At 36.4% G+C, this 22,206-nt stretch overlaps 1 protein-coding gene and 1 long non-coding RNA gene across 11 annotated transcripts in view; one reads left to right on the forward strand and one right to left on the reverse strand.

The window, feature by feature from the left end:
• Positions 1-22,206, reverse strand: part of LOC137489281 (uncharacterized) — a 602,555-nt gene that overhangs the window by 166,983 nt on the left and 413,366 nt on the right. For all 10 annotated transcript variants that reach the window (XR_015524713.1, XR_015524716.1, XR_015524720.1 and 7 more), the window contains one exon: positions 3,787-3,950. This is a non-coding gene — a long non-coding RNA (uncharacterized LOC137489281). The remainder of the gene's footprint in view (positions 1-3,786; positions 3,951-22,206) is intronic.
• On the forward strand, positions 1,274-9,275 carry si:ch73-206p6.1. Its single transcript, XM_087309072.1, has 7 exons — positions 1,274-1,349; positions 1,935-2,023; positions 3,567-3,609; positions 3,739-3,959; positions 6,163-6,324; positions 7,147-7,305; positions 7,704-9,275. Exons 2-7 carry the CDS (start codon positions 1,946-1,948, stop codon positions 7,731-7,733), a joined length of 693 nt encoding a protein of 230 aa, XP_087165198.1. The 5' UTR covers positions 1,274-1,349; positions 1,935-1,945; the 3' UTR covers positions 7,734-9,275.

The following is a 22,206-nucleotide window of genomic DNA, read 5'->3' on the forward strand; positions in this document are numbered from 1 at the left end:
AGATTTTGTAATGAAAAAGGACTCCGTTGTAAGAAAAGTATACAATCTTTATTATATAACTGACTAAACAAATAATTTTGCGTTTTTGCGAGATTTGCGTTTGTATGAATTGTCTATTATCCAAAATAACAACAAAGTGGGGAGAAATCATACTTATAGATGAATGACCATGATGAGCACTTGTTTGTAGAAGGCAGATAGCTTAATTGGAGTTTTGTCTATATTATAATTACTCATCAAAATAAAACTAAGACCACCAGTCTTTAACAAAACATGATAATCTCCGCTTTGAAGTGCATACAGCATACGAACGTACTCCCGCATATAACTTGAAACGGCATTCAACCCCTCTAATAATGTCATCCATGATTTTCTCTGTCATTCGTCTTTCGGGAGATCTTGGTCATTAAAGTAAGGGTGTTGTTTTCTTGAGTTGGAGCAGCCGAGAACTCGGCGAGAACTCAGCAATCACAGCGATGAGATGACCCTGCCATTCTTTCTTCGTCCGTCGCATTGAAACCGTATGTTGTTGGGACGCTGTTTCGCTAACACCGGAACCAGGAAGTGTGAAAAAGGCCTATTGGCGCGCTCGAATACCAAATGCGTAATAATTTAGGCGGGGTTAAGCAAAGCAGGTGATTTGAATATACAATAAGGATATCTACAAAAGAGTTTTGACTAGTCACAATGTTAATTAAAGATATCTACAATTATATTCTTCCTAGTCACAAAGCTCAATGCAGATATCTCCAAAGAATGATCCTCCTAGTCAAAACTTTAAACGAGATATCTCTAATTACAATTGTGACTAGTCGAAATTCATTTAGAGATATCTCTAATTATAATTGCGACTAGTCAAAACTCATTTAGAGATATCTGCAAATATTTTTCAATGGAAGTCAATGGAGGAATATGACTAGTCATAATATATTTGCAGATATCTCCAATCTGATTTCGTACTAGTACGATTGTAATTGCAGATATCTCTAATTGTCATTCTGACTAGTCGAATTATAATTATGACTAGTCAAAATATAATTAGAGATATCTCTAAATATATTTATGGATGGTCAAAACAAAGTAGTAAATGTTAAAACGGCTTGCCATAAAACGTCTGCCTTTCAGCCAATCAGAATTTATCATGGGACAAACGTTGGGATGCGTCATTAATATTCAGTAGCATAGTAGGATTTCTCGAGTCACTTCCGGGAAATCTCGACCGAACGCGCATGACGTAGAAAGACTTTTGTGTCATGTGAGCAGCATTCCAGCCAATAGGACGCGGGGTTTAATATGGTGTCGAGACTCTTAAGTCAGCCCGTTACACTCCTTATCATAAGAAGAAGCAGGTGAGTTTTGATCTTAGAAATAGATTTCGTGCTGCATATTTATCCCCTCCGCAAACCTCACAGTGTTTGTAAAGCATAGGTTAGATTTTTTAATTCGTGTGAGGGAGAAATCTGCTCAGTTACTAACTTACAAGAATAGCAGCCTTGAACGCACTTGCTCCATGACAAACATGACTGTTTCTGTGGTCGTGTTCTCATATTAGTCATCTATTGACCGAACACAGACTCAGTATGTTTCCTTTTTGCTTTAAGGGTACTCACAATACCAGAAACAGTACATGATTTCAATATCTGTAAGCTATCTGTGTCGGCTGTTCTGTCATGTTGTTGTCCTCTCAGTGGTTGACTATTGCGCTCCTGAAAACATAACTTTATGATTGTAATATAATTTCAGATTTATTGAATAATCATGCATAAGGCTCTAATATGTAAATATTTATTGATAGTGGTCGTGTGTAATATATTTATATTTTTAATAATTAGTTATTGATCTATCAATTAAATTAATTGCGTCATGTGTCCATGCTATTTGTCAATAATGACCTGTAGTTGGTGCTAAAATGTTATCCTCATCTTTACCACAAGGAAAGGCCACCATGCAGCCTATGAACATGTATATGGTTCCCAATCCAGGAATACCAGGCTGTCCACCAGGACTGGAGTACCTCACACAGGTCAGAACACCATCAATACCATATTCGAAATAATAAATATGTATATTGTGAAAATTAAAGTTGTCTGTACAAAAAAAAAAAATGTAAATAAATAAATGAAATGAAAAAGAAGTCTAAAATGCCATTTAGTGTAACAACAGTTAGTGCACTGAAAATCTTGCAAGGCACATTTAGAAACATATATTTTGTGGACATATTATATATACAGTGCTCAGCATAATTGAGTACACCCCATTTTGAAAGTAAATATTATTCTCCATTTCTCAGTGAATATAGGCAATGTATTTTGGTGCATTGAAACAAAGCAGATTTATCAAACATATTTATTAAAATAATATTTTAGTCACCAAACATTTAGAAATTGAAAGATAATACAATTAAATTTAAGCAAAATATTGCAAAAAAAAAAAAAAACAATAAACAATTCAACCTTCAAAATTTCAACAAACTTTTTCCTTTATTTTTGCTTCTCTTGATTTTTCCTCTTTTTTAAAATTTTTATTTGATATTTTTCAATAACAAATTTGACTGTATTAGTTTTTGGACCGTTATTGTGAGTTATTTTGTTAAATAAGCTCCAGATTTTTCTTCAATACTGACTAATCTAATGTAAATGCACAAATATAATATTGCATAGCGTCCCATTAAAAATAGGAATTGAAAAGATTTGTGTCGGGTAAACTTATATATGCTGAGCACTGTGTGTGTGTGTGTGTGTGTGTGTGTGTGTGTGTGTGTGTTTCTTGTTTTTGATACGCATAAAGATATACATAAAATTTATATATATATATATATATATATATATATATATATATATATATATATATATATATATGTATATATATATATATATATATATATATATATATATATATATATATATATATATATATATTACACACACACACACAATTTATGTAGCAGTTATAATGCATTTATAACCTGTTAACAACTGTTTAGCTATAAACATTTAATTGCAATTTTCTTTTATAAATCTTGAATGCTTTGGAGAACAGATTTATCTTTTTCACTCATTATTGCTAATGTAAAGGACACAGAATACTATTTCCAAATTTCATGTGAAATGTATATTTTGCTCCCTAAAAGGCATAAATCTAAGCAAGTTATGTTACAAATTTTAGGTTATTTTAAAAATGAGCTAAAAGGACCTAAACCAATATACTAATCTGTTTTAATTTGTTTTAAATATTATTAATAACTTAATACTATCCTCCAGGATTTACCTGTTTGTCATTAAGAAGTTTTTAATCAAATAAATCTAAGAATAAAATGTGTATATATTGTAAGTACTGTAATAATAACTATGTTGTTTCATTTTTACATATCTGGCATGCTGAATGACAAAACAGCATTATTTCACATCATTTTTTAGAAAATTATTTGAAACATTAATAGAAATGTAGTAATATATTGTGCTTTCTTGGTATATAGAATCTCTTTTGTAAATTTTAATGAATGTCTTTGACTCCTCTACACACGTATGTAAATTCAAGTAAAACACCAATTCTTCCTACTCTTTCAGGTAGATCAACTTCTCATCAAACAGAAGGTTGAGCTTATTGAAGGTACGTCTGACAGTTGATTACCAATAATACCATAATGCCTTTTATAGATTGCCCTAATGCTAAATATGCTTTCATTCATTAACTGACACTGCTTAATAATGAATGTATCTGTTGTATGGTTGTGTGCAGCTTTGGCAGGCTTCGAGAGCAACAACAAATATGAGATCCGTAACTCACTCGGTCAGAATGTTTTCTATGCGGTGGAGGAGAATGACTGTCTGACCCGTCAGTGCTGCGGCCCGCTGAGATCCTTCACCATCCGTGTCCTCGATAACTTCGGACAGGAGATCATCACGGTCAACCGTCCTCTCAAATGCATGTCCTGCTTCTTCCCGTGTTGTCTGCAAGAGGTAATTGAGAAAATGACCCTTATTTACAGATGTGACTTGCTTTGAATCAACCAGGGCCGTCCCAAGCCTTCAGTGGGCCTTAAGAAGAATTTTATTTGGGGGTCCCCTTGGTGCAACCAATATGAAAAATGACTGTCAATCCGTGATTTATTTGTACACTATAAATCTAAAACACCCACTATTTTATTTACTGTAGCTGTATATACCAAATGTTTTTCACTTTAAATATTTTGATATACGACTGAAGGGTTTATTCTGCAAAAACAACTACCTACTCTGAAAAAGTGATTCAAAGATGATTCCTTGGATTTACACATTTCTTTTAAGTTTTGTGGTTGTAAAAAATTTATGTGGGCTTAAACCCTTAAACAGACAAATTAAGTTGAACATTGCTAAATTAAATTTGTTTGTTTATATTCAACACATAAATAGTTTGTAAAACTTTTGCAGACTTATTAGAGCAGTGGTTCCCAAAGTGGGGGTCGGGACCCCCCTAGGGGTAATGGTATAATGAAGAGGGGTCGCCTGGTGATTTCCAAAAATCTATTTATTTTCAATTAACCACCAGAATTACCATTTTTTACTAAAGGGAAAAAATAGTTGTTTATAGTTGCATGCCATATTGTTACTATAGTAGCTTATAGTTACTAGTTCTATTGGATTGCGACCCCTGGGGTAATTACATAATATTAAAGGCACAGCAATATCGTCAGATGCAGCAGATTCATTTTATAACACCAGGTTAAACTTTCTGGCCCATTTACAGCACTGACATACATTAAAAAAAATAAACGAAGAATAGACTTGGGTCTATTGGAGTGTGTGCGCCATTGCATGCAAGGTTTCTGTATTTATAACCACCTCAGAGGATATTGGGGTCCCGAGTCACTGGCATTGTCATTTTTGGGGTCGCAGGCTGAAAAGATTGGGAACCCCTGTATTAGAGGAGGAGTGTAAAAATAAAACTCCACCCCTACTCGATATTCTGTTTGTAAATACTTCATCATACTAAAATATAAGGACCTTTAGGTTCAAGCTGACTTTAAGGTCTCTAAGCTCCTCCCTTCCATAAGCCAGCTGTACTCTGATTGGTCAATTGGTCATTCTTTATGTATTCTGTATCTAAAATGAAACGCCCATTTCAGAGTGTTTGTATTTGGTGATCAGGATGGGTTTATACAAATATATTACTTTGATCATGTTGAAGAAAAAATCAGTAGCAGGTTAAAGATTTCAAAAATAGTAACACGTTGTCAGTATGTAATTTCATTATGTTAATATACTTCCAACTAAATATTGAGTAGATGGTTGGGTCTCTCTTTTTTCTCATCAATCCCTCATAGCAAACTAATGATTAAGAATATTGTGGCTGAAACAGTCTAATAATGTCAACAGAGAAGGACTGCCAAGCAATCTTTTTGATTGAAGATTACAAAACAAACTCAACTTGCACAGAATAATTGTTGACCTAAAGGATAACATTGTACGCTAGCAAAATACATATTGTACCTTTTAGTGGTGTAGTCCTAAACTAAAAGGTGGTGTACTATTACCCATCCAATCCAGAAACGACGAAAGACAATGTTTCTTTGATTCATTTGCTATATATGTATACTTTACTTGAAAGTTTCAGTGAGACATCATTCAGTTGATTTGTTGTGATCTTCTCAGGAAATTTTCTCACTGCTGCGGGGCATTACATTCCCCGGGCGGGGAATGGCGCAAATTAAACAAATGCACCAATTGCAACAAATATAGGATGTGAGTTAAAAAAGACATTTGGTAGACAGTTAAAGGAGACGCGAATACACATAAATTAGGGAAGTGTAATCACCAAAACAAGTGAGTATACCGAGGGTATACGCAATTATTGATCCTCAGAAGTGGTAATACCCAAACAGCTCATGGAAAAAAGTAGGCATACTGAGTAAACGTCCGTATAGCAAGGACTAAACCACTGGTACCTTTTGAATTCACAAAGACTTTAAGACTATTCAGAGCTGATACTTTGCAGACTATTTTATTGAAGGACAGCTCCGTTGCAAACTACAAACAAGACGTTTTTTGAAAACTTAAATAACCAATAAATGGAAGTCACTACCATAAATCACCCAAAGAATGAAAAAGGTGGATGAATGATATTAGGATATTTCTGAGTCTGGCTATTTATTGCTTGTTTTCAACTCTCTCCTCCATCTGTCAGCTGGAGATCCAGTCTCCTCCAGGGAACACAGTAGGGTATGTTGTACAACAATGGCACCCTTTCCTGCCCAAGTTCACCATAGAGAATGAGCACAGACAGCCGGTCCTCAAGCTCCAGGGGCCGTTCTGTGGATGGAGCTGCTTGCCTGATGTCGACTTTGAGGTATCGACTCATACAACTCATGATCGGATGGTTATGGACACTAGAAATGCTTGACTCTCAATGGAAATGAAGGATTTTTGTTCTGTTTGTCGCTGCTCAGCCCTTAATATCTCTAAAAGCTTTCTTTTAAATCTGATAAGTTAAGAGTGATGTATAGCTAAAAATAAGGCCATTTATTTACAGAAAGAACATGAAGTCTAATGTAGCTGCATTAAGGTGTTTGCACGTTTTTATTTTTATTTTATTTTTTTATTAAACATGTTAATTTTCAGCATTATGTGAAAATCACAGTGTTTATCCCAAGGTTCCCCATGCTTCTTAAAAGTACTTGAATTTCATACATATGGATTAAAGACTTGGAAAATACTTAAAAACAAATAAAGGTCCTTGAAAGTGCTTGAATTAAATGTAAAATTATATTTGCTTATGGATTTATTTAAACAATTGTACTCAATTAAAAACTGAGAAATTCTTAAATAAAAATCTTAAATTTAATTACTGAACAATAACATTGACAAATGCACATTTTATCAATATTTCAGAAACCACATTTGAATATCACCAGTACTAAATTCATTTTTTAAATGAAAGTTCTTAAAACATAACTTTTTCAATACTTATTGAAACAGTAAGATTTATTATCCAATCTGCTTTGTCTATAAATGTCCACTAGGGGGAACTGTTAAGTAGCGGATACAATATTTCAAGTAAATATGCCTGTATTTGGATTTGATACATTATCGTGCCAAAAAATAAATGATTGAAAACTATAATGTATATCTGTTTTCTATCTTATTTTCAACTTGTCATGCCCTACTGAAGATTCTGACCATGGATGAAGTCAGTATTGGGAAGATCAGCAAACAGTGGACAGGACTCCTGCGAGAGGTGTTCACAGATTCAGACAACTTTGGCATCCAGTTTCCAATGGATCTGGATGTGAGGATGAAGGCAGTGATGATCGGAGCCTGCTTTCTGATTGTGAGTATAACCTTATGGAGAATATAAAACTGACTGATTGTTTCACAACAATATTATAAAATGACATTACTTTATTGAAATAAATCAATTATATAGGGTGTCTTAAAAAATGTAGGCCCTAAAAAGTTACTTAATTTCACTGAAATATTGTATTGTAGGTGTTAATTTTAATTTTAAGCCTGTTTATTTTTTTAAGAAGCCATGTCAATAAAGGCAGTTGAACTTTTTCACCTACTTTTTGAGTGCCTTGGATTTTTTTTGCGTATCGACACATCGAATTACCCTTGAAACTCTTTCTGTTTGATTCATCATTAATAAATGATGAACAACTGTACTTGTAAGTAAAAGTCTGAGTCCCAGAATTACTGCTAAATAATCACATAATTAATTTGTTTCAGGACTTCATGTTCTTTGAGACGAATAACTAACTGCTATGCAGCGAGCTTAACCATCCCGGTGTGTGAAAACGTGTGAAAAGTGAAGACTTCGCCCTTCATCCATCTGTGAATCCACGGGAATGCATGTGAACGTGAAGCCAGCGGTGTTGAAGACTAACGGTGCTTTTAGAGACTGTGACGTACAGTATAGCTACAGGTGTGTGCTGTTGCTGGTCGTGTTTTATTCAACTCTATTTATTTTGTTATTTTTTAACAGATTCATTCAAATAAATCAAGCTATGAATGACACGTAAAGGAATAGCTCACTCCAAAATAACAAAATGAATCAAATAAGTCTTGTTCTTTATCTCCACGATCTTCCAACACTAAACAAGCATTACAAATATTAAATAAAACATAAAAAAGACAGCTGTTTAAAATAAAAAAGGTCTCATATGACGTTTGTGTGAAGAACAGACTCTCATTTTAAAAGTGAACTATTCCTTTAAGAGCTGCCAGTACGACTATGCATTAAAACATTTGAATCGAATGACCAATATACAACTTAATATTACAAAACAGAGTTATATTTTTTTGTGCTAGTTTTATTAATTCGCAAAAACAATATCTATATTTTGCATGCAGATGTTGCAAACGGCTAACCAGTTGATCAGAATGGACCAAAATGTGTAGTATTTTGTTGTGTATGGTGATTTTTAGTTGGCTTTTGTATTATTGGTTTGATTGGTTACTAGTTCTGACGATTAGTTTTTAAAGAAGACAAATTTTTTTATTGTGATTATTTTTAAGCTTATTTTTTGTAGTACTCAGTATCTCCAGAAGAGGGCAGTGATGATCTTTAGGTGTAAATTGCTCAGTTTTGTTTTATTTTCCAGTACAAATATCTAATATCTAAACAATATATATATATATATATATATATATATATATATATATATATATATATATATATATATATATATATATATATATATATATATATAAACATAAAAGAAACTTCTAAACCAGAAGTGGCCAAACTTTTTCATATGAGTGGAAAGTTGTAATAGTATGTATTGCAATAGTATGTATTTATTAATATTTACTTATTTGTTATGTTTCTGCTTTGGACAATAACTAGAAATAATTATGAAAATAGGCTTGTTTCAGGCTTTGAATTAACCTGTTGACAAAATTTTTTCTTTAAAAAAAAATGAGACTTAATATTTTAAGTAATTTCCCCTGCCAAATAAATCGATTTAAGGTTGTTTAGGTATTTGCTTTGGTAAATAAAGCTAAAAAATAAGAAATAAATCATTTTGCGATGTACTGAAACAATCTCTATGTCTTTAGGGTATTAATTATTAAGTGTTGTTAACGTTTGTTATGACTCAGGTTTGCAGTTTACACATCTCTTACAGTGTGTTACATGAATGCCTGTTATAGTTGAATGTATTTCTAGCAAGACACTGTTCATTTTACTTTTGTTACTGTTCATCTATTTATTTTGCCACATTAATGTCAGCATTACATTAAAATGGTTATATGGTGTAGTGCTACTCATAATTTTATAAACCAAATCAGTTTGTCTAATCATTGTGTATCGAATGGACTGTTCTTTTCAGCTATGATTCAACATGTTTGGTGCGAATGAGTCTTTTGGGACTGAACAATAGGACATTTAGTGGATTTCACACTTTGGATAAGTGGAGCAAAGCCACATCACACGCAACGACTTTATCTTCCATTGACAAATGAATTTGATAAAAAAAAAATTTTCATGCTAGAAGACACGCTTTTATGCGAGAAGGTGAATGATTTACTTAATGCTGCAACAGCTCCTTTAAACACAAGATCAATGTTGAGGATTTTGACGTTCTTGCTGCCAGAGCTGTGAAAGCAGATATCGATGTCGCCAGGGTGACCAGAACGAACTTTGACACCCTTGCTGCATTCGGTGTCAACACACAGTTATGCTCGCGTCTTTAGAAGTGCCAAGCATGCGAGCGCCACATTTTTTAAGTAAAAAAAAACTTCAACTTTTACATGCAGTTCAGCTCATCACTGTTAGTTCCACAGCAGTGAACCAATCAGAAGAGCTCGGAGGCAAGTTTCTGTTTACAGGCACTCTGTCCAGATCTATCTGCCTCTCTGTTCTATCTGTCCAGATACTCTCTTGCTTCACACTGTAAAAATTGCAGGGCTCTACACAACTCATTCATGTTGTCTCAACATAAATCAAGTTAACGTAACAAATATAAGTGGATTAAACCTTAAACAACTGAGTTGTCCCCCAAAAATCTCAAGACGTGTGCTGTTTCGGCCCATTATACACTGAAAAAAATGATGTCTTCAAGATCGCTGCAAACAATTCATACGTGGTGTTCATTCATTCATTTTCTTGTCGGTTTAGTCCCTTTATTAATCCGGGGTCACCACAGTGGAATGAACCGCCAACTTATCCAGCATATGTTTTACACAGCGGATGCCCTTCCAGCCGCAACCCATCTCTGGGAAACATCCACACACTACGGACAATTTAGCTTCCCAATTCACCTGTACCGCATGTTTTTGGACTGTGGGGGAAACCGGAGCACCCGGAGGAAACCCCCGCGAAGGCAGGGAGAACATGCAAACTCTACACAGAAACGCCAACTGAGCCGAGGTTCGAACCAGCGACCTTCTTGCTGTGAGGCGACAGCACTACCTACTGCGCCACTGCCTCACCTCATACGTGTTGTATGTTATACAAATAACATTTAGTAACGTTCAACTGAATTTGTTTGTTTAAATTCAGCCCAAATAAATTGCTTACGACCACTTAACTTAAAAAAATTGAGCAAATCCATGAAGTCTTATTTAAGATTTTTTTCAGTGTAAATAAGTAGTTTGATCAAGCAGCAAAAATAATTTTTTGGAGTGTCTGTTGTGCTTTTTCCCCCAAACCCTTCCAAAACATCACGTCTAGCATTTTTAGAAGCAAAGACATATTCTTTGTGAATGAGTTCTAAGCCTTTTATTTCTTCAGTTCAACACAAATAGAGCCATTTAACAGCTTGTTTGAGCAAAGGACGAATTATCATCTCGCATATTTGCTCAACGGTTGGCCTTCATTGAATGATAAAGAGTCATTTAAGCATATTGCTTTTCACTGATCATCACATTGACTTCTGTAGTCTTCCTTTTTCTACTATGGAAGTCAAGAGCCACCAGTTTCTGACATTATTAAAAATATATTCTCATTTTTAACCGTAAAAAGAATCTCTTGAAATCACTTGAGTGTGAGTAAATGGTGGATTCATTTTCATTGTTGGTTGATTTATACTTTTAAAGCTATCTGAATGGCACTTATATAGTTCTGAACACAGTTGTGCTATACTTTTACAGGATGTTACATTATTTTCTAAATGTAATTTAAAATCTGATTAATTTATGGCCCATTTTGCTAATATTTACCCTTAGAGATTTCTAGTATAGTTGACTGTTAAATGGAAATTTGTATCATGAACAAAATAGTAAACTGACAGCTACCTTTAAAATAAATCTAACACTAATCATATTAAGACGTCTACATCTACCTAACCCTAGAATTACCTGATTTTAGCATTTGTTTTTGCAGTTGTAGTCAGTGATTTTTACCTGAGGAAACAAAAAGTGGTGTGTATTAACAGAAATCATTAAAAAAGTCATCATAAATCATAGATGTTGATCAGATTCAGTGAATCATCATTAGTCTTAAAGGGATAGTTCATGCAAAATTGACTCATTTATTCAAACCTTAAAATGGTTCCAAACCATTATGACTTTTTTTTTACCTGTTGGACACAAAAGGAGATATTTTGAATAATGTTTCTAACTGGTAGCCTTATAATTCAATAGTAAAAATAATATTTTTTCAAAAATCCAAAATCAGAATGTCTTATTTTAAGTCCAAGAAAAAAGCTCAAATCACTTCCAAACTACTAGATATGTGAATGATGACTACTAGTGGACAAATTATGACGGAATAAAATTGTTTGGGTGAACTAACCCATTAAGGTTTAGATCACTAGTGATATACACTCACCAGCCACTTAATTAGGTACACTTTACTACCATGTTGGACTCCCGTTTGCCTTCAGAACTGCATTAATAATTTAAAGGTACTGGAAATATTCCTCAGAGATGTTGGTCCATATTGTCCCACACCATTACACCATCACCACCAGCCTGAACAGTTGGTACTAGGCAGTATGGATCCATTCTTTCATGTTCTTGATGCCAAATTTTAACCCTACCATCCGAATGTCGCAGCAGAAATCAAGACTCATCAGACCAGGCAATGTTTTTTCAATCTTCTATTGCCCAATTTTGGTATGCCTGTGCAAACTGCAGCCTCAGTTTCCTGTTCTTAGCTGACAAGAGTGGCATTCGGTGCAGTTTTCTGCTGCTGTAGCCCATCCGCCGCAAGGTTCGACGTGTTGTGCATTCAGAGATGCTCTTCTGCATACCTCTGGAATCAACAAGGCATTTGTGCCCACAGAACTGCCGCTCACTGGATATTTCCTCATTCCCTCTGAACCCTAGAGATGGTTGTGCATGACAATCCCAGTAGATCAGCAGTTTCTGAATAACTTAGACCAGTCTGGGACCAACAACCATTCCACATTCAAAGTCACTTAAATCACCTTTGTTCCTCATTCTGATGCTCGGTTTGAACTGCAGTAGATCATTTTGACCATGTCTACATGCCTGAAAGCATTGAGCTGCTGCCATGTGGTTGGCTGATGAGAAATCGGCATTAACGAGCAGTTGGAGAGGTGAACCTAATAAAGTGGCCAGTGAGTGTATATTTGGAAAGTTTCACCACATATAACAACAGAAAGGAAAAAAAATTAAATAAAAGAATGTATTAGAAATTCAACCTTCTAACACAGTCAATGAGCCTTTAGTTCTTCTGATATTACAGAATTTGCAATTTTGGCCACACAAATCAACTCAGTTAATAAATGGAACTAAAGGTAAAGCTGTGGTCTCATTGTTTAGTAAATTTCTGCCAATGACCAAAAATATAAAAAAATAAAAATATCATGAATTCAGCACAAATCTTATGTGAGCGCAAAAATATAAACATTTCAAAAAGTTTGCATGAGATGAAAAGCTTTCCATGAGTATATGAGAGCGAGTGACATGACGCTCCGTGCTTGGAGAAAACCCAGCATTAAGCTCTATGAATTTGTCAGATAATTGAAAATATATTTCATTGTAAATATTTCTTCATTCGTTTACATTTTTGTCATAGTAAAATACACAAATTCATCACTTAAAAATCTCAGTTTAATGAAATTACACGCTAAAGGGAAAAGTGTGTAAACAAATCTACAGTACAATATCAAGCCAGACTGCCAGCAGAAGATACCACTACAGAAGCCATGTGGAAGGGCCACTAAGTAAGCAGTGCAATCATATTGAAGTTATGTGGTTACACCGCAGTCTGTTTCAATTACAAAACTTGTATGCATATGATGTCTCTACCATATCAAGCTAAGCCTTCTTCATGTAGGCACCAGCCTTTGCAACTGTCAAAGCTGGCCATTAAGCCCAGGTAAGTTGTCATGCAGCACTCTATATCACACAGCCCATCTATGTAAATTGTGGTGCTGTAATCTGGACTGGGCGTATGTATGTATTAGCCATGTCTCCATAGCACAGGCTGTTATGATCTGCATCCATGAAACCTGTAACTGTCTATAGATGTCTATAGAGTTACGTAGGGCAAGGCTGCCCATTCTGGCCAGAGAAGCAGGTAATTAGTGGCGTCATGCTCTGGTAGACTGTTACAGTCTGTACCCATGAAACCTGTAATCGTGTATTTTAGGCCTTCATTGTGTTCAGAAAAGAATGTAAGTAAACACGGCAGCACATTTGTCAACTCCGTAGAAACCTAAATTAATTAGATGATGGCTAAATAGTAATGAGTGGATCAGAGCAAATGAAAGAGAGATGAAAGTTTATGAGACTGGGACTCTTGGAATGTTTAATTTTTTCAAGTTTTCCTAGACCTTTCACTCGAGCACAATGACATTTTGGTCGGAGGGACGACGAGGTTTCATTTTATGACTGGGATTTTAAGGGTGTCCTAAAATAAACACTGTACACGTGGCATTTACTCATTTGAACGGTCATGAAACACCAAAACACATTTTTTGAGATCATATAAGTGTCCCTCGCTGCTATAAACACTATTAGAACACATACATGTCACTAAAAAGTGAAAGTTGGCTGTTTTTGTGTTATTTTGAGCAAACTTGTACTTCCGGTTTGAAAATAAATTTTGCAACTGCGTCACGGTGATTAGATCCTTGCGTGAAATCCAGCGTGTAGACTGACTGCCTGTTCCGGCGGGTACAATGTGAAGTCTTTGAGTTAATTCAAGAGATAGGCTGTTTCTTAATATGCGTTCTTCAGCGGTCTTGCGTCCTCGTGTTCTCGTGCAACGTCATCATCAGCTGCCTAAGTTCAGTTCCAATACTCAAGATCGCAAGTACGGAGGACGCGTGAAACATCCCGGATATGTTCTTGATATCGAGGATGCACCGATGCAGACTTGAGGCCCGAACTCGGGTAAAGTCTAGATCGGATATGCGGCCGGCCGGAAGTGCGATATGCACATTAATAAAGCAGCATTTTTAATGACACTGTATAACAATAATTATTATTTTTACAGTACTGTGATGGTTGCGTTTAGGGTTAGGTTGGGGGTAGGCGTTAAAAAATACATTTTATTGGGTAATTTAATAGATAACATAACTAATACTCGGTACAACAACTGTTTTTACATTACTGTGACGGTTGGGTTTAGGGTTGGGGTGGGGGTAGATGTTAATAAAATACAACAAATGATAAATTTAATAAATAATAGAAATATTTCTCGTTAACTTCTGGCCGCAAACGTATCCGCTCTAGCAACAACCACGAACTCGCTCTGGAAGTCCCAGAAGTCATTGCGACTGGAGGTTGGAAGCGCAGCATTTAATCTAGATTTATTATTAAAGTTCAGAGATTTAACTTATTTACCTCAGGAGTTTCCCTAAATGAAACGGTGAAAGTAAACATTACCATGATACATCCTAATAAAGGAATAAACACAATAAGGGTGTTTGTTTGCTGAAATTCGTATTAAAATCTGTTTTATTTATATTGTGCAGAGTATATTTAAAATGTTTTTATGCAAAGTATATATTTTGAAAAGGGGAAAAATAATAAATCGTTGTATGAATGCTGTAATGTTTAAATAATTTACTATTTAAAACACGTGAAGGTTGTGTGACCATCAGGAAGAACGCAGCATCTCATTTCTCAAAGGACGCGTCCTCTGCCCTCGCGGTCTCCTGAGTTCATTCTTTTGAGGACACCTGGCAAGACCGGTCTCCACAAGAAGGCAAGTCCGTTCTCTGTGTTCTTGGAATTGAGAAACAGCCATAGACTTGGCTCGAATCAATCAGCGCACTCTATTTATATGAGGTGCAACTTCATTAATATGCATGATAGCTCCGAAGACTGTTTTGACCTGTTACAGTGTTCAGATGCAAGAGGGATGCTACATTGTGTTGCCAACAGTAATTAAAACAAGTGGAAGAAGAAAAAATGTTTGGAGACGGTGTTCGTCAGTGTTGCATTTATAAATGTGCTGCAACAAAGGTTTTGTTTTCATTTTCCCGCTATGAGAGCGCAGCTGGACTTAGTTGTGGATTAGTGCACACAACAAAAATACGTTAGTGAGGAACATTTTTTACTCAAAGCTTTTCGCATCTGGAATTGGTGAAATCTGGATTTGCCGCTCGTCTACTTTTAAAAAAGACGCGGCTCCTGTCGTTTTGATTGTCCTGTCTCAACAGATTTGGTAAGTGTGTGATCAGTGATCAGTGTTCTTTGTTTATGTTTATTCAGAGGCAAAGTTAGTATCATCAGCAGTACACTTTCAGTTTTTAAAGACATACCGTAGTCAAAATAATTTACTTTAAACTATGTTAATATCACTTCAATATTATGGACTGAAAGATCCGCAGTAAATGCTGCTCTCCTAACACCGCAATCAAACTATAACCGTCGTGTAGAATTTTCACCGCTTGTTGTGACAGAATAGTCTATATCAGCCTGATCTCACGAGGAAACGTAAGTATTTTACGTTTTGTCAGTTTAGTGAATTCGTACGAGTTCAGTCGTACGAAAATTTACGATTTTATAAAGGAGGCGTGGCACCTAACCCCACCCCTAACCCAAACAGTCATTGGGTGATGGGCAAATCGTACTAAAATGTAAGAATTAAATCGTACAAACTCATACGAATTAGCCACTAAAGCAAAAAGTTACGAATTGCTGTGAGATTGCATTGTCTGGCTTTCTGACGCTACCTACCAAGTGCATTTTTTTTTGGTAGATTTGGTATTACATGACTCACCCTAGTTGCTTGTTCCAAGTCGTCTTTTAATTAAAGCAAATTAAAAAAGACATGGCTTTAACAATGGTATTAAATTCAGAGCTTCTTATCTAGTGAGAAACCCACTTTATATTGTATCTCAATAAGGATAGTTTGCGCTGGTGCAAACTTTTAGTAAACCTGGCCTTTAGTGTTATAAAGTAAGTCAGTTTATATAGTTCAAGACACTTCCATGGACTCGTGTCTGTGGCACGCTGTGAGTTCGTATCCATTAAGAACTGCTTTTAAGGAACGAAAATAGGTTTTAGACTTCTTGTTGGAATGAAATTGGAAAGACACTTGGGGTGCTGAATGTCAAAGCTGTTATAATCTTTGTTATTTAAAAAGGATGAATTTTGAAGTTGGTCAGATAGACAAACTTGCTTTTTATGACTTAATTGGAAGATCGGACATTGCCAATCAGTCTGTCAAGTGGGATGCTGACATGAAGGTTTCCTCTCGGATGTCCATGTGAACCTTGGGCGAAGCTATTTATTTTTTCCTCTAAGGAAAATGAAACAAAAAAAGGCATTAAATTTGCTTAGAATTGCTCAGATAGTATTACAGGCTAGTGCTGCAATGCTTAACCACAAACCACTATGAGTAACGAAAAAATGGATGATGGAGTGAAGCAACTCTCACTCTTTGAAAAGCCTGCTGTTTTTTTCTGTAAAAGGATATTTACTTCTGGCTAAATGAGTTTTCAAAGAATTGACAAAAAACTGTGTCAAGACTGGTATGTAATCATGTGCAATGACCCAGACTATGATCCGAGCATTTGTCTTTTCAGTAATTAAGCCCTACAGTACGAACAAACATTATAAGGCAGCTTTGAGTGCCATTCCATGCTTTTTTCTCACCATGACAGCTCAATATATTTTTAGATTTTCGGACAAGGAATAATGTAAACATACCACTTGAGTCTGTACTGGACTCTCCTATGATGGGGGAAATGTATAAATAAAGTGTTAATCACTGAACTTGTCAAACCCCGAGAGCAGAGTCTGGTTGAAAGAGCTAAATGTTTACTTATACTGCAGTTGGTGTAGAAGTAAACAGGAGAACATCCCTGGCTTGTGTCTCCACTTTTGAGAAATGACATGGAAGTGTTGCATTCACTGACCTAAAACCAAGAGAAACATTATTATCTGTTAGTTCTTACCCAAACCTTAACTGCTATATCAAATCAAGCATTAAATCAAAGTAAAATGATTGATTGCCGAGGCCTCTAAGAGAAGTTGGTAACAGCAACCAAAACCAACTAGACTAGATCGCAGAGAATGTAAACACTATGCCACGAACAAAACAACAAACACACCAGGATGAGAGCGAGTATGAGCGCGGCCAAGATGACCCTCATACAAAAGATGAAGACAAACAGGAACTATGAGTGCTCGACCCGAGAACACTTGAGTCAAGTACAACATACTAGACAAGACAGGACTAGTGTCTGGACTCAAGAATTAACTAGACCGAAGTGGCACAATCTTGACAGGTAACCATTTAATTGAACCCGGATGCCCTTCCAGCCGAAATCCATCATTGGAAAACACCTATACACTCTCATTTATGCACATACTGTACACTACAGACAATTAAGCTTACTCAATTCACTTATAGTGCATGTCTTTGGACTGTGGGGGAAACCGGGGCACACAGAGGAAACCCACGCCTATACAGCACAGGGAGAACATGCAAACTCCACACAGAAATGCCAACTGACCCAGCCGAGCCTCGAACCAGCAACCTTCTTGCTGTGAGGTGACATCGCTACCCACTGCACCACCGTGTCACCCTAACCTAAAACATGAAGTTTTTTTTTTTTGTACAATTTTGGAGTAACACGCTAATTTATCTGTCATGAATACACATTAATCAGATTTTAATGATTTTAGGTAATATTTAAGATGCATGGCAGTTGTTAAACAATCATTTTCTTCATAATTTAAACCTCATTAACAAAATGAATAATAAAAAAAAAATAAATAAATAAAAAAAATAATATTTCCCAGAGATGGGTTGCGGCTGGAAGGGCATCCGCTGCTTAAAAACGTGCTGGATAATTTGATGGTTCATTCCGCTGTGGCGGATATATATATATTGAAGATATATCAAGATATGGTAATGCACAAATAACAACCTAATGTATTGCAAAACATCAGTATGTTTTGGGTATTGGTATTGGGGAGTCATCTGCAAATGTCTTATTAATTTAGACGGCCTCAAGCATTCGTTAACAAGAACTTTAACGCAGATACTGCACTGTGGCTGGGTCAGGGACTTTTTGCTACAAGAAAATGAAATAAAACCATAGTTCAGGTAACTATCTTGGTATTTCCTGCATTTCGTGTTTTCTGTATTGCTAGTGCTGTGATCCGAAATGTTTGGAGCTTCCTCACCTGGGTCCAGTATTCTTGGGTCATTACTATTAGCTGCTGAAGACGAATCAGAAACGTTTTTTGAGGAGGACAAACTACAAATTTGTCCATTTTTTTGGTCAGCCAGGGGATAAAATCAACTAAGGCAAGATGATCGTTCTCTTAATTGTCCATTGCTAGATTTTTTAAATATGATGCAACCCCCCACAGAGCTCGTTGAGTCCCCCTTGTGGGCCAAGACCCCCCTTTTGGGAACCGCTGATTTAGTAGATATAAAAGTTGATTTTGTCAGTATTTTGATTCTTTTAAATCCTCAAATTACAGATATTTAAATAGTTGTATTTTTCTTAAATATTGTCATATACTAGCACATTATTGGAAAGCATCCACTCAGCTTTCAGTGCATCTCAATTTAAAAAAAAAGACACTTATGATTGGTTTTGTGGCCCAGTATCATAAAAAAAAATTAAATAAAATGTTGTACCACAATCAACAAGTACACAGATCTTAAATTATTACAGTAAACGACTCTGAGCACATTAGATCCATCAAACACACATCCCAAAATGAATACACCCTAACACATCCATCATTTTCCCATTAAATAAACTCCATGATAGGAAACTCTCCAGGCTGATACTAAAATCCCAGAACACCCCTACATAGGAGTGTGAGATTCCCATTACCTCAGCTCCAGATACAATGCACACTCTACCTTGATTTATAAGGTTCAGCCGAAGGTCAGAAACTACAGCAGTGTGACTTTTCTTACTCAAGCGTAATTTGTTTGCAGTCTCCAAGCTAACTGTGGGCTGTGTGTAAAGGATGTTTAGGATAGTGTTGCGAATGCGCAAACAAATTAATTGTGTCATAGCTTGCATATACAAACTGAAAGGGCCCTTAAAAACAACACACTGTATGGAATTTCCTGTATCAGTTGTGTAAAGACCACACAGTCAAACAGAGGTCCTGCAAACATCTGTGCAAATAAAGTCTTTAGAGAGATTGGACATTCAGAATTGGCTCGAGATACAGTGCAGCTGAATGAATCCATGAAAACCGCATTGTTTGGACATCCAGTCTGGCTGAGTTGTTGTTCAGAGTTAGCAAATGCAGAGGAGGTACTCTTCTGTTTGGTCTTGCCCAAAATCAATTCAGTTCAAGTTTATTTGTATAGCACTTTTCCCTATAACTATCATTTAAAAGCAGCTTTATAAAAGGGGTACAGTATTACATTACAGTCGGTCAAAACCAGAAATATTAAGAAGTTGTAAAGGGTGGACAGTTAAGTTAATCTCCAGTTTTACAGTGTATAGCGTCCTTCCAAAAATGTGATGTCTATCTGTATAATATATTTTAAATTAAGTGTATTTGTGTATTAAGTGTTTGTGTTGTCCCCACAGACCTCAAACAATGGGTATCACCTCTTCAAGTTCTTGTAGAGGGGCCAACATCTCTGCAAGTCCTTGTAGGGTTTTGCTTCATCTCTTCAAGTCCTCGTTGGGTTTTGCTTCATCTCTTCAAGTCCTCGTTGGGTAGGCATCATTTCTTCAGCTTTTCATAGGGTTGGCTTCATCTCTTGAGTCCTCATAGCGTTGGCTTCATATCTTCAAGTCCTCATAGGGTGTGAATCATCTCTTCAAATCATTGTAGGGTCTTGCTTCATCTTTTCAAGCCCTCGTAGGGAGGGCATAATGTCTTTACTCCTCGTAGCGTTGGCTTGACCTCTTCAAGTTCTTGTAGGGCGGGCATCATCACTTTAAGTCCTTGAAGGGTCTTGCTTGATCTCCTTAAGTCCTTGTAAGGTGGGCATCATCTCTTCAAATCATTGTAGGGTCTTGCTTCATGTTTTCAAGCCCTCGTAGGGAGGTTATAATGTCTTTACTCCTTGTAGCGTTGGCTTCACCTCTTCAAGTTCTTGTAGGGTGGGCATCATCTCTTTAAGTCCTCAAAGGGTCTTGCTTGATCTCCTCAAGCCCTCATAGGGTGTGCATCATCTCTTCAAATCATTGTAGGGTCTTGCTTTATCTCTTCAAGCTCTCGTAGAGAGGGCATAATGTCTTCAACTCCTTGTAGTGTTGGTTTCACCTCTTTAAGTCCTTGTAGGGTGGGCATCACCTCTTTAAGCCCTTGAAGGGTCTTGCTTAATTTTCTTAAGTACTTGTAAGGTGGGCATCATCTCTTCAAATCATTGTAGGGCCTTGCCTCATCTCTTCAAGTCATCTTATGGTGGGCTGCATCTCTTCAAGTCCTTGTAGTGTTCCTTTAATCTCTTCAAGGCCTTGTAGAGATGACTTCATCTCTTCAAGTCCTCGTAGGGTTGGCTTCATCTCTTCAAGTCCTTGTAGCACTGCCTTAATTTTTTCAAGGCCTCATATGGTTGGCTTCATCTCTTCAAGTCCTCGTAGGGTTGGCTTCATCTCTTTAACTCCTTGTAGGGTTGGCTTCATCTATTCAATTCCTTGTAGCATTGCCTTAATCCCTTCAAGGCTTCGCAGGGTTGACTATCTCTTCAAGTCCTCGTAGGGTTGGCCTCATCTCTTCAAGTCCTCCTGGCGTGGGCATCATCTCTTCAAGTCCTCGTAGGGTCTTGCTTCATCTTGCTTCAATCCCTTCAAGGCCTCGTAGGGTTGGCCTCATCTCTTCAAGTCCTCCTGGCGTGGGCATCATCTCTTCAAGTCCTCGTAGGGTCTTGCTTCATCTTGCTTCAATCCCTTCAAGGCCTTGTAAGGTTGGCCTCATCTCTTCAAGTCCTCCTGGCGTGGGCATCATCTCTGCAAGTCCTCGTAGGTTCTTGCTTCATCTATTAAGACCTAGTAAGACCTTGATTAGCTTGTCCAGGTGTGTTTGATTAGGGTTGAAGCTAAACTCTACAGGACTCCAGGAACTCTTCAAGAACTAGTTTGGTGACCCCTTGATTTAATGTGCTGCCAATTTAATGTACTGCATAAACTGTGGTATTTATTTCCAAATCCCCATAACTACAAGGGAACACCTTGTACTTAAGAAGCAATATGTTTCAATCAATATGGAAGCCAGTGTAAGGCTGATAAAATTGAGGTGATATGATGGTATTTTCTAGACCTGGTAAGAACTGTGGCAGCTGCATGTGATGTGCTCTCCTGAAACTTTCTCAGATATACATGGAAGTGACCATTTAAATCCTGCCTATAATGCACATTCCTTGGGAAGCTTTTCCTTTCTTTATCCTCCTTGAAATGGTGATGGTCAGGGTGTATAAATATATCCGAGCATCTTATTTCAGGCTGGCCTCTCTCTAATGATCACGTTTGGTATTACACTAATGAGAGGCTGCTCATGAAGCTCACCCTGTATAATTAAAACATAAAATGAAGACGTCTCCCTGGAGGACAACTAAAGTTATGCGATGGAGCCCCTCGGTGGACCCACCTACATTCACATTGCTTTAAAAATATCTCTTTGGTCAACTTGTGTTGTCATTGTGTGACCATGTCTTGTATGGTCGATTTAATGTGCTGTTTATATTGCAGAATCTATTTCCAAATCCACATGGCTACCTTTATTCTGTGGAAGATGTTTAGCAGAATGATCATGTTGTTCTTTTTCATGCAAAAAAAAAAAAAAAAAAAGCATACTAGTATGTCAAGCTCCCTAAAGTTCCTACCAAAAACAGACTAAATCTCAGTTTATTCATGACAGTTTTAAA

This window comes from Danio rerio, chromosome 24 (genome assembly GCF_052040795.2).
Source record: "Danio rerio strain M-AB ecotype USA chromosome 24, GRCz13ab, whole genome shotgun sequence".
Taxonomy (NCBI): domain Eukaryota; kingdom Metazoa; phylum Chordata; class Actinopteri; order Cypriniformes; family Danionidae; genus Danio; species Danio rerio.